The 14053-nt window shown below is 44.3% G+C and overlaps 1 protein-coding gene across 1 annotated transcript in view; it reads right to left on the bottom strand.

The window, feature by feature from the left end:
* Nucleotides 1-1445: 1445 nt before the first annotated feature.
* SPRED2 (sprouty related EVH1 domain containing 2) overlaps nt 1446-14053 on the bottom strand; it is a 91874-nt gene continuing 79266 nt past the window's right edge. The window contains exons 5-6 of the mRNA XM_040430105.1: nt 7750-7896; nt 1446-4189 (exon numbers count right to left, since the gene is read on the bottom strand). Of these exons, the coding sequence (XP_040286039.1) occupies nt 3542-4189; nt 7750-7896 (795 nt within the window). The 3' untranslated portion in view covers nt 1446-3541. The remainder of the gene's footprint in view (nt 4190-7749; nt 7897-14053) is intronic.

Genomic DNA, 14053 nt, shown 5'->3' with positions numbered 1-14053 from the left:
AGGCCAAATATACAAGGCTTGCTCCCGCTTCCCATTCCTAGGAGGGGGCTGAGGCACAAGCTAATCAGCTGCAAACTTTAAAAGGGTTTATATGGATGAAATATCCCCAGGATAGGTCCTCAATACCAGCCTGATACCAGGTAACGCCGCCAACGAGTAGTTTGAAGGGGCTGCAGGACACGGACAAGCACGGCAGCCTCTTCATAGTATTCGAAGCACCGTGCCGTGTATTGTAGCTCAGTCCTATTCACTTTAACGGGACTGAACTGCTCAAACCCCCTGTGACTGATGGACCCGAGATCATAGGCAGAGGTTGCAGCGACCACCAAAATCACCATGGCCCATTCCAACAGCTGATTGGTCGGGGTGTTGGGAGTCGGACCATTACCCATCAGATATTGCTGACATACCCTAATCAGGAAGTCCCAGAAAGCCCCTTTAAGATACTGGCCACCTTGTTTTATCCGCTCTGCCAACCCACACCAGGCACTTCGCTTGCGGCGCTGAAGAAACTTCTTGTATCACACAAAATCAATGGTATATTTCAGAGGGAAATGAGGAGTTCTCCTAACCTGAATATTAAAAAAACTTTCATCTCTAGGCAAAAAGGTAACAAACACTTATTTGCCAATTTAGTGAGGTCAAATACAGACTCTATGCGATCGAGCCATGAGCTCTTCTACTGAAATTGACAAGAGCATCAAGGTGAAGGCTACTGTGGTATCGTCTTGTACCAACAGGTTGGGGCCAAGTGTACAGGAAAAACACAGCCAAACTGCAGCATGTTAAAGGGGACCTCCAGTGAGAGCTATAGTACCTATTCTGGTGTTTTTCTTGTGTGCACCTTCACTTTTAGTGAGCATTAAGACAGGGCAAGATGGTATTGTTTGGGGGTTATGAGCTGGGACCCCCCCCCATCAATAACTGGGAAGATACCTGCGGTCCTCTACATGGCTCACAGGTTAGAGATTTCCATATCTCCAACCAGTTCTGCAGTCCCTGTCGTACTGGTGATCATATTCTGGTCCTATCCACCATGCAGGTACACCTTAAAGGGCATCTGTCGGCAGATTTGTACCTATGACACTGACTGACCTGTTACATGTGCGCTTGGCAGCTGAAGGCATCTGTGCTGGTCCCATGTTCATCTGTACCTGTAAAAATGAAATTTTTATATATGCAAATGACCCTCTAGGAGCAACGGGGGCGTTACTGTTACACCTAAAGGCTTTGCTCTCTCTGCAACTGTTGCGCCCACTGCACTTTGATTGACAGGGCCAGGTATGATGATGTTTTCACTGTCTGGCCCTGTCAATCAAAGTGGAGAGGGCGCGGCAGTTAAATGAAGAGCAGAGCCTCTAGGTATAACGGCAACGCCCCCCCATTGCTCCTCGAGGGTCATTTGCATAAATTAAAACATCATTTTTCTCAGTAATGCAGGCACATATGAACATGGGATCAACACAGATGCCTTCAGATGCCAAGCGCACATGTAAAAGGTCAGCCAACTTCATGGGTACAAATCTGCTGACAGATGCCCTTTAAATCACCCCAGTGCTTCTTACCCTAGACACAAAGCCATGTCCAGAACATTACACGAGGACACAAAAAGTCTTTCACTTTTGAGCAACCACTCAACATTACCTAGACCAGAGAAGACATTATGGCGATCCAGCAGACAGCCCTGTACACCCAGACTGTACTTCATTACTAATCTTTTGGCCACCAATGCAACCCAAGGCAGATTACAAAAGTGCTATACTGCGCTATAATGTGGTGGCAAAGAGTCATAGGGAACTCGGAAAAGCCAGGGAAAAAAAAAAAAACCTCTTAGTATAAAAATTTTTGCAGCAAAGACAGTGCAAAGCAAATCCGTAGTATCGTTGTATGCTGGACCGTTATCATAAGGCAAGTATTTACAAGTTAGTGTCTTAAACTACAAGGAGCTTGTCTAGAATAGAAAGAGGGACCTGTTAGACTGGCCATCACAAAAAAAAAAAAAAAAACGCACCTTGTGCCGTCTTACACCTCTTTGTGGTGCTTATTTAATCAAAGAGAAAAAAAGGCAAAATGCATAAAAAAAAGGCGCAAAGGGAAACAGGAGCCATTGCCCACAGCAACCAATAAAATCCCAGCTTTCATTTATCCAAGGCATGACATGGTTGGCCGTCACGCTACAGTTTCCCTTTGCGCGACTTTTCAGAAATCTTCCTAGTGTAAAAGGGGTGGGACACGTGCATCCAAAATACGATGCAAAAGGAAAGTGGATGTAAGGAAAATTCCAGATTATAGAGGAAAAAAAGGGGGAAAAAAAAAAGTCTAAGCTCTTACAGGCTGTCGACAGAAGTACATTTTTACATACAGAACTGTGAACAGTAACACATTCTCTTAATATAAGAACAAGTAATTTGGCTACACCAGCTTAAGGGTCTCCTTAATTCTGGTCCGCCTCACGAGTCTTCAGGAAGGAGCGAGCGGCTGAGAAATATCTGAGAAATATACAAAACAGCAGAATACAGGTTTTATCTACAATAGCTTTTTTCTTTTTTGTCAGCTGCCATTTTTATTTTCTGCAACATAACTTATACTACCGTATCCAAAAGTGTAGTGTTTGGTAGGGCAAGAAAATAAAAAAACACAACAAAAACAACAGAGACACCCCCCATACAAGCACACGGAGCAAATGGAAAAGAACAGAACAATCAAATAAACCGGAAGAAAAATGGATAACATGTTTAGGAAATTAGTAAAATATTCCATTCCCTTTCCATAAGAAACAAGAAAAACAAAAAACAAAAAAACAACTTTGTCAACCTCTATAGTCACCGGGATTATTAAAGGGACTGTAAGGAGAGCGTATATCATGACTGCAATGATATGTGGACAACATCCACGACCCATGGAACTGAAGGGAGTGTTGATGTTCTTCTATTGTAGCAATTAATCCTTTATAAATTAAGAAAAAGCGGGGATATCGAATTAAAGTATGAAAAGGCGAAAAAAAACTAAAACTGAAGGAAATGGTAATGGACATCAAATACTACATACGTATAAATAATTGGATTTTGGCATAATAGAGAAAGAGCAATACTGCATGATGGTACTCTTGTTACCCTAGGTTATAAGCACAGAATACCTGGCTGCAGATTAAAAAATTAGTTTAACATTAACCATTTTGCTTCCAGGGCTGTCCAACCCTCCTTTCTCTCATATGGCGTTTGCATACCACATCTCTGGAAGTGCCAAGACTATTTACAGGTGACGCAACGCGGCTGAAACGGCTCGACAGAATAGACATGTCCACATCCCATTCACACAGCTTAGCTCAGGTTAAATGCCTTGTTACGTGTTTAGTAATACGGCTTTCCAAGCTGAAAGCGAGTTCGCTACGAACCGCCACTGAAATTCTTGTGGCTCGGCGCAGCTAGCTCGGAAGCTTGGGCCCCTGGCACCCATATTGGTGGGAGTGTTTCGTGCCAAATCGCTTCTTAGCAAACAGTTAACAGAAACACATGGTAGAACGTCCTGGCCCTGCACCCGGTCAACCCACTGCTTTGTGTTTGCCGCCACAGCACCCGCACATGACACCACAGGTATAACAAGCTCGAAGAGGGAGGTAACAGCACATGCCTGGGGCAATGATTGACAAAGGGACGAGCAGCATCCACCGGAGGCAAAACTTTTCATCACTGGTGTCACACGAGCAAGCATCTGTGTAGTCTCCTTCCGAGTCAGACATGCAGTGGTAAAGGACACAGTCTGCGAATCCCATGCAGCTGACCCGACGGATGCAGTTTCGGACAGAGTCTGGAGCATCCTGACATTTGCCCCGGCCATTCTCATCATGGTTAAACATGTCTCTGCAATATACACATCTGGACCTTTCGCCATCTTTTCTCCTGGACTTACATCGGCTGGGCTGTGTATTTATGACGGGGCCCTTAAGGTCCTTGCACGTGCCAAAGTCTGTGTGGTCTACGTACGGATAGTTGTAATCGTGTTTTGAAGATTCGTTTTTGGCAAACCGAACGTACGAGTCCGTGTTCTCGGTCTCCAAGTATTTGCGTTGGACTGGTGCCTGGCGGTAATCCTCATAACCGGTGAGCCAGTTTCTTTCCCTTGGGTTGATGCGGACAATCTCGTCATCGTCATCTGGAAAGCTGACATGACGAGGTGGTCTAGGTAATGACTGAAAGAGGTAGACCTTGGTTAGGAAGCCATCTTTGAGAAGTATAGTCCTCAGAGACAGACATTTAAAGGAAAAAAAATGAGAAAACCACTGGACATAAAGCTGCAATAAATACACACTCTTCACATAATCCTCTACACTGCTTACATTGCGTTCTTGCACACACAGGCACCAGAATAATGGTAACTTTCTTGTTTTGGTCAATTCTGTAAAGCTGCAAAAACGAGGTTATAATGGTATGCACATGAGAGCTTGCAAGTGCCCACGGGCGGTGTTCTCGCTGTCAATGCCCAGCCTCCGGCCGTTTCGCACGCATAACTCCTCCCCAGTGTATCGTCTCGCTAGCCCTTTCATGATGTTACATGAACCACTCTAGTTCCCGCACGTGCACAGTTCACTGCTGGGCCCGGGCATGTGCACTCAGACAACCACATTGCAGCTGCTGTCTTCCCGCTCCACCTCTTCCATCTTTGCCAATTTTGCGCCAGCAGCTGGCGCATGAGCACTGCTGCAAATAAAGCCGATGCCCTCAGTGGTTATCGAAGAGCGCGTATCCAGGCCTGGCAATGAACTGTGTACACTACACACATCATGAAAGGGCTGTCCAGACAAAACACTGGGGCAGAGTTAGGTGCGCAAAACGCCTAGGGGCCTGGGCACTTGCAGAAAGAACGCTGCCCCTGGGCACTTACGAAGTTATAATAACATGCAAATTAGGGATCGACAGATATTGATTTTTTAGGGCCGATACCGATAATTTGTGAACTTTCAGGCTGATAGCCGATAATTTATACCGATATTCTGGGAATTTTCATTTTTGAAAAAAAAAAATTTCCTACACAAATCTGCTGAAAGTTAATGTTTATTGTTAACGTGTATTTTTATTTTTTTGTAAATCTTTCTTTTTCATTTATACTTTATATTTGTGTTTTTTTTTTTTATTTTAACTAACTTTTAGCCCCCTTAGGGACTAGAACCCTTGTCCTATTCACCCTGATAGATCTCTATCAGGGTGAATAGGATCTCACACTGTCCCTGCTGCCCTGTGCACACAGCAGCAGGGAGCTGAACATGGCAGCCAGGGCTTCAGTAGCGTCCTGGCTGCCATGGTAACCGATCGGAGCCCCAGGATTACACAGCTGGGGCTCCGATCGGAGGAGCAGGGGAGAGGGGATCCTGTGGCCACTGCCACCAATGATTAATACTGGGGATGGGGGGGCGCACTGCGCAACCAATGATTAATACTGGGGGGCTTGGGGGGGAGAACTGCGCCACCAATGAAGAGAAATCTCTCATTAATTCATATACAGGAGGCGGGAGCTGGCTGCAGGATCACATAGCCGGCTCCCGACCTCTGAGCGGTAGCTGCGATCCGCGGCACCTAAGGGGTTAACTACCGCAGATCGCAGCTATTGCTCATAGAGGTCGGGAGCCGGCTATGTGATTCTGCAGCCAGCTCCCACCTCCTGTGTATGAATGATTGAGAGACTTATCTTCATTGGTGGAGCGGTGGCCACAGCCCCTCCCCTCCTCTTGTGTTCTCTCCTCTAATTGGCGGCAGCAGCATTACAGGGGGAGGAGACACTGCTTCCTTCTCCCCTGTGCTGCGGAGGGAACACAGAGAGCGCTGAGAGCAGCGCGATCTGTGTTCCCAATACGTTATCGGTATATCGGCAAAATAGATGCCGATATCGATAACTGTCAAAATCCTGAATATCGGCCGATAATCTCGGTAAAACCGATAATCTCGGTAAAACCAATAATCGGTCGATCCCTAATGCAAATGAGGGCTCGCTTCTGCAGCTTTACAAAATTGGACAAAAACAAGAAAGGTACAGTTATTATCGTGCGTGTGCAAGAACGCAATATAAGCAGTGTAAAACATGATAAGTTGGTGACAAACTCCACTTACCGTATTTTCCGGCGTATAAGAAGACTTTCTAACACTAGAAATTATTTTCAAAAGTCAGGGGTCTTCTTATACGCCGGGTATACTCAGATCCGATGGTATATTCTAACCCCCAGTCGTTCCCATGGTGACGGGGACGCTTGCCTGGGGGTTAGAATATACAGGGCCACGCCGCTCACAGGAGTACATTTATAAACTGTAATCACTGATTTCATGTGCCTACTCCTCCCACTAGGCGGTGCAGGCGCGTGACGTCAGTGAGTGAGCGCCGCCCAGACTGCCTGCTGTTACCGGAGCTAAGAGTAAGGTATCCAAATAAAGAGATGAGCGATGATTAAAGTTAAGGATTACAGTTTATAAATGTACTCCTGTGAGCGTCGGGGAGGGGGATCTGTGGATGGCACTGTTTAGGGGAGGGGGGATCTGTGGATGGCACTGTTTAGGGGAGGGGGATCTGTGGATGGCACTGTTTAGGGGAGGGGGGGGGGATCTGTGGATGGCAGTGTTTAGGGGAGGGGGGGGGATCATCTGTGGATGGCACTATTATAGGGAGGGGGATCTGTGGATGCATCCACAGATCCCCCTCCCCATAACAATGCCATCCACAGATCCCCCTCCCCATAACAGTGCCATCCACAGATCCCCCTCCCCATAACAATGCCATCCACAGATCCCCCTCATAACAGTGTTATCCACAGATCCCCCTCCCATAACAATGCCATCCACAGATCCCCCTCCTCATAACAGTGTCATCCACAGATCCCCCTCCCCATAACAGTGTCATCCACAGATCCCAGTCAGTTTCCTGGACTGGAGAAGATCGTCTCGAAGACAGGGAGGGCTGGGCATTCAGGGGTAGTCTTATACGGCGAGTATAGCCCAAAACCTTTATTTTAAAACGGAAAAGTTAGGGGTCGTCTTATACGCCCGGCCGTCTTATACGCCAGAAAATACGGTAATTAAATATCTATTGTGTTGTGCCTACAGCCCCTATGCAGACCTATGTCTCCTTGGTAACAGACTTTAAGACTGGTCCTTCAGCTACATTGACATCCATGAGTACCTCAATTTTTTTTAAAAAAGGGGTTACCCAGGAATGGATAATGATGACCTTCCTCAGGTCAAAAGTCCTGACACCCCCACGATCAGCTGTTTCAGGGAGCCTCTGCGCTTACTGGAACTCTGATGAGTGCAGCCGGCCCCCGGCAACTCTCTAAGCACAGCGCCTGTGCTTGGTATTGCAGCTCAGCCCCATTCACTTTAATGGGGCTAAGCTGCGACTAGGTCATGTCAGCAATGTACAATGACGTCACATGGCCTAGGAAGAGGCCGCAGCACTCACAGAGCGACTGCCTATTCTAAGATCCGATTGTCAGGGGTGCCGGGAGTTACCGGATAACCTCTTTATCCAAGTAAGAAAAGGACAGAGAGTGGTCTGTATAACTGCAGGATCAGACTACACTGGGTTTGTTTGTAGTCTGTTACTATGGAGACACAGGGCAACCTAGGAGCTGTGGATACAAAGCTATTTAAACAATTTGAAAAGTGGCTTCACTTTAGATGGAATTTGAAAAATAAAAATAAATTCCGACAGTGGACCTTTCCATTATGTAGACAGTTGTATTCATTTCTAAACTATATTAATACCTACTTGTTCTGGAGGATAGTGTTCAGAGCTGTAGAAATCAATGTGACTCACGGTGCTGTATCGGCAACCACCACCAGTCAGAGGCGATGAGATGGTCCTCACTGGTGCCTCTCTCTTCTGTGATGAGTTTGAGGAGCTGTCTGTACCAGTCTGCAAATTGAAGAAAAGAAAAAATTGCATCATATGAATCACATTCTTGAGCTGGAAACATTTGAAAAGTCCTGCAACTTGAATAAATTAGCTATAAAAGCAGCTTTAAAGGGGTTGTCCGCTTTATTGATATTCATGGCCTATCCTCAGGACTGGTCATCAATATCAGATCGGTGAGGGTCAGATTCTGTGTGAGCGCTGCCTTCTCTTCATTGTTTACCTGCTCACTGTCGCAAACGCAGCAGTGTAATTACAACCAAGCCATCTTATCCGCTTCCATGGGACGGCTTCTTCCTATGAAGGAGCTCATAGAAGTGAATGGGGCGGCTGAGATGTAATTACACCTGCTCAGCCTCATCCTGACGATCTGATACCCTGAGGATAAGTCAACAATAAAAAAAAAATAATAAAAAAAAAAAACCCGGACAACCCCTTTAATATTGTAACCAGTGCTTTTTGATAAACACTGATTGACACCAAAAAAGGGTTCTTTTGTGCACTGTTGGAATTTCAGTTTTTAGGTGCATGGAACTGTACAACAGACTGCACCGTACCCCACAGAGGGGTCCAATAAATGTATACTGCAAGTTATTTTATTTTTTGGGGAAAGGATGGCACTCAATTGAAAGTTTTTTTTTCCTAAGGTAAACAAATAATATATGTATCCTCAGGATAAGTATCAAGACCAAATCAATGGGAGCCTTAACACCTGGCACCCCCACTGATCAGCTGTTTGAAGAGGCTGAAGTGCCCTCTTCCTAGGCCGTTGGCGTCACATTCATTAGTCACATGGCCTACATGCATCTCAGTCCTATTCAAGTGAAGGGGCCTGAGCTGCAATACCAAGCACAGCTGCTAGAGTATATATAGGTACTGTGCTTGGTATCCTGTGAGGCGGCTGCAGCACTCAAGAGTGCTGTGGCCTCTTCAATAGTGTTGAGCGAACTTGTGTTTTAAGTTCGGCGTCTAAAGTTCGAGTTCAGGTTATCGAAGTATCCCGTTATGGATTCTAAATTCCGTTATGGTCCATGGTAGCGGAATCCATAACGGGATACTTCGATAACCCGAACACGAACTTTAGACGCCGAACTTAAAACACAAGTTCGCTCAACACTACTCTTCAAAAAGCGGATTAATGGGGGTGCTGGCAGTCAAAAACCCCTTTAATGGATACACCAAAAGAACTTTCTTGGCACATACAGTAAATGGACACAAGACACAATGTGAAAAAAAGCCGAAGTGATCTCCCAAGGAAGGCAGGCATCCAAGAACACCACAAACTACAAGAGAATATGAAAAAGCATAACATGTAACAACTAATTAGGGTTTTGAGCATCCAGGATCCCCCTTCTTTTTTTAAAAATATTGCATTAATAGTCTTGCCCGCCATATAAGACTTGGGTACATTGGGCTCAGCTGGTCAACGGATTCTGAAGGTCCACCCTCTGACTACACAATACTTGCATGCCTACCTATATTACACTGTAGGCTTTGTTGTTCATCACACATTCAGTGCATCAGAAATGGGAACCTAGTGAGGTCAAGTGGAGATACCCTCTACTGAAGCGCACGGGCCCTGTTCTGATGGATCAGAACCTACATGCCTGGTAAGGGAGCTGTTGGTAAGGCTTTGAACCTTTTTCAGGAATATATTCTGCCAATCAGGTGGTGTGACTGCATTTGATAGATAGACAAGAGGGTAAGAAGGCCCCTTTCACACGAGCAAGTATTCTGCGCTGGTGCAATGTGTGACATGAACGCATAGCACCCGCATTGAATCCGGACCCATTCGTTTTATTGCGTCTGTGTACATGAGCGTTTTTTTTCACGCATCAGTTCTGCGTTACGTGAAAAACGCAGCATGTTCTATATTCTCCATTTTTCACGCAGCCCTGGCCCCATAGAAGTGAATGGGGCCTCAGTGAAAAACTTCCAGATGTGTTTTTCACTGATGGTTGATAGGAGATGCTGTTTGCAAACCTTCCGTTTTTCTATCACGCGCGTGAAAAACGCATCAATACGCATTGCACCGGTGCGGAAAAAAACAACGCAATTGCAGACAAAACTGACTGAACTTGCTTGCAAAATGGTGCGAGTTTCCCTGAGCGCATCCAGACCTAATCCGTCACGCTCATGTGAAGGGGGCCTAAGACATCCTCCATGTAATCCCATATGCTTTGAAGCAGTCACTAATTAAGGGTCATACAACCACAGGCCGAAGACTACTCCTTCTGGATGGCAAAACAGCCCATCTCAAAACACTAATTCCCCACATACTTGACCCCCATTTTCAGCAGCCAGGCATTTCTGCAATTTTAAAATGAGTGATGACGACTTTTAAGATACCAGTCATGGAGAATGCAGTCACATTCCAAGCATTTATCAAAGAGCCAGGAGAACAGAAGTTGGGTCGACATTTGCAGCTTGCAAACTATGAATCACAGCCTGCATTTCCAGAAACGCTATCATTTAGAAGAACATCTGAGGCCCGGGCCACCAGCAGAGACCAGGAAGCATCCACCCCCATCCATAATGATAGCTGCGCTCCTGGTAAACAAGGAATGGTTTTATCTAAAATAACCTCAATGCGCCAACACGTAGTTTTCACTGGATGATTTCCTAGGCTGGAATAAATATAGAAGACGACTACAACTAGAGAAAACTTCCAGGCCGTGCATCTAATTTGCATTCTGTCCTGCGTTCCGAGAAAAACCTCACAACCGGCAAGCTGCATTAATGATGCCTGCTCCGAGTAGAAGCTTAGGCTGGGTTCAGCAGTTTTGCCTTGGGTCATTTTGGAGGTATTTCCAGGAAGAACAGGGCTTAAAATATGCTGTAATTTGGGGTTTAATTCTTTTTGAAGGGAACCAGTCATTAAAATGCAACCAGCATCACGTAATAGAGCAGAATTTGGGCTTTCCACATGAGTGTATTAGGCTAGTTTCACACTACAGTTAAAATATTCTGGCATTGGCGGACACTGCCTTTCACCGCCGGAGACCATTGACTATAATGGGACCCAGCCTCTAGGATTCAGGCACCAATTCCCTGAAACAGGTCAGTATGCCACTTGTAAGATTCCCAGACCTGGGTATAAAAGGATTTGCAGATCTTGTATTATTAGGAATGGCAATACTGCTGCTACCGCAATATTTTTCATGTTGGATGTAGAGCTGGCCTTTTTCCATTTCAGATTGACCAAAACATATCCAACTAAGGCCTCATGCACACGACCGTTGTGGTGTTCCGTTCCGCAAAATGGGGTTCAGTTGTTCCGTTTTTGTTTCCGTGTGTCTTCCTTTATTTTTGGAGGACCACCAGAAATAAAAGGAATGTAAAAAAAAGTCTAAGCAAATGATAGGAAAACACGGACGCGGATGACAATCTTGTGTGCCTCCGCGTTTTTTAGCGGTCCCAATGACTTGAATGGGTCCGCGATCCGTTTTCCGCGAAAATAATAGGACAGGTTATATTTTTTTGACAGACTGGAACCACGGATCACGGATGCGGATGGCAAACAGTGCATTAGCAGAGTTTTCAACAGACCCATTAAAAATCAATGGGTCCGCAGAAAATCACGAAAAACGGCGCAATGGACATGGAATAAAACAACGGTCGTGTCTTGTGGCTTTCCAAAGCAAAACTCCACTTACAGATAAATAAATCTAAAATGTATTCAGTCCTATAATACAAAGAAGATGCACAGGATTCTTTAACCCCTTAGGGACCCATCTGTACGGTGGGTCGGAACAAGGTGATCGGAACAAGGTGCTTGCTCAAATCATTGAGCAGGCACCTGCGGTTTGCGGCTTTTACCTGGTGCGGCGGTGGTGCCATCGGGTCCCCATGGGGCTGTGGGGGGGGACCCGATGGCATGGAAGGCAGCGCAATGCCTTCCTGAGGCATCTGCGCTGCCTTCTGGTGACGAGCCTGTGAGATCCAGCCCCCTGGATCTCACAGGCCGGAAGCTGTATGAGTAATACACACAGTATTACTCATACAGCCAATGCATTCCAATACAGAAGTATTGGAATGCATTGTAAAGGATTAGACCCCCAAAAGTTCAAGTCCCAAAGTGGGACAAAAAAAATAGTGTAAAAAAAGTTGAAAAAATAAGTTTTCCCCCACAAAAATGTAAAGTTTCAAGTAAAAACAAACAAAAACAAACAAAAACTTCTTTTTCCCCAAATAAAGTAAAAAAAAAAAAATAAATAGGGGAAAAATAGAAGAAAAAAAAAAAAAAAAAAAAGTAAAGTATACATATTGGGTATCGCCGCGTCCGTATCGACCGGCTCTATAAACATATCACATGACCTATTACTCCTCAGATGAACACTGTAAAAAATAAAAAATAAAAACTGTGCTAAATAAACCATTTTTTGTCACCTTACATCACAAAAAGTGTAATAGCAAGCGATCAAAAAGTCACACGCACCCCAAAATAGTGCCAATAAAACAGTCATCTCATCCCGCAAAAATCATACCCTAACCAAGGTAATCGCCCAAAAACTGAAAAATTTATAGCTCTCAAGACTATGGAAACACTAAAATATGATTTTTTGTTTCAAAAATGAAATCATTGTGTAAAACTTACATAAATAAATAAAAAAGTATACATATTAGGTATCGCCGCATCCGTGACAACCTGGGTCTATAAAAATATCACATGATCTAACCTGTCAGATGAATGTTGTAAATAACAAAAAATAAAAACGGTGCCAAAACAGCTATTTCTTGTTATCTTGCCTCAGAAAAAGTGTAATATAGAGCAACCAAAAATCATATGTACCCTAAACTAGTACCAACAATACTGCCACCCTATCCCGTAGTTTCTAAAATGGGGCCACTTTTTTGGAGTTTCTACTGTAGGGGTGCATCAGGGGAGCTTCAAATGGGACATGGTGTAAAAAAAAAAACAGTCCAGCAAAATCTGCCTTCCAAAAACCGTATGGCATTCCTTTCCTTCTGCGCCCTGCCGTGTGCCCGTACAGCTGTTTACGACCACATATGGAGTGTTTCTGTAAACTACAGAATCAGGGCCATAAATATTGAGTTTGGTTTGGCTGTTAACCCTTGCTTTGTAACTGGAAAAAAATTATTAAAATGGAAAATCTGCCAAAAAAGGGAAATTTTGAAATTGTATCTCTATTTTCCATTAATTCTTGTGGAACACCTAAAGGGTTAACAAAGTTTGTAAAAATCTGTTTTGAATACCTTTGGCGGTGTAGTTTATAGAATGGGGTCATTTTTGGGTGGTTTCTATTATGTAAGCCTCGCAATGTGACTTCAGACGTGAACTGGTCCCTAAAAATTGGGTTTTTGAAAATTTCTAAAAAAGTTCAAGATTTGCTTCTAAACTTCTAAGCCTTGTAACATCCCCAAATAATAAAATATCATTCCCAAAATGATCCAAACATGAAGTAGACATATGGGGAATGTAAAGTAACTATTTTTGGAGGTATTACTATGTATTATAGAAGTAGAGAAATTGAAACTTGGAAATTTGCATTTTTTTTTTTTACAAATTTTTGGTAAATTTGATATTTCTTTATAAATAAAAATGAAATTTTTTTAACTTCCTTTTACCAGTGTCATGAAGTACAATATGTGACGAAAAAACAATCTCAGAATGGCCTGGATAAGTCAAAGCGTTTTAAAGTGATCAGATTTGCAAAAAATGGCCAAGTCCAGAAGGTGAAATAGGGCCGAGTCCTTAAGGGGTTAAAATCCTGGAATACCTGTGGAGAAATCCATACTCACCTGCTCCACGCTGCTCTGTTCCAGCTCACTGCCTCTCTTCACTGGTCTTCTGGTCCCCATCTTGTCAACATCCTTGTAGATGGGGTCAGGTGCACCGCTGCAGCCAATGACCGGCCTCAGCAGTGATGTGTCCCCAAGTGACATATAACTGCTGGGTCCTGTGTTTGAGAACACACCACCGCTGAGACCAGTTTGTGGCTGCAGTAGCGCACAATATTCAGTTTTTCCAGACGTTGACAGAGGCAGGGAGCCAGAACAAAGTGGTAAGGAGCAGGTGAGTGTGGATCTTATGCTTCAAATAAAAAAAAATAAAAAAAAATAAAAAAAAAGGACAGCTCTTTTAAAGGTGTTGAGGATAGGTCATCAATATCTGATCAGTGGGGATCAGATTCCCGAC

Source organism: Bufo bufo, chromosome 4 (assembly GCF_905171765.1).
Source record: "Bufo bufo chromosome 4, aBufBuf1.1, whole genome shotgun sequence".
NCBI lineage: Eukaryota > Metazoa > Chordata > Amphibia > Anura > Bufonidae > Bufo > Bufo bufo.
The sequence above is the reverse complement of the archived record's forward strand: the minus strand, read 5'-3'. Positions and strand labels throughout refer to the sequence as shown.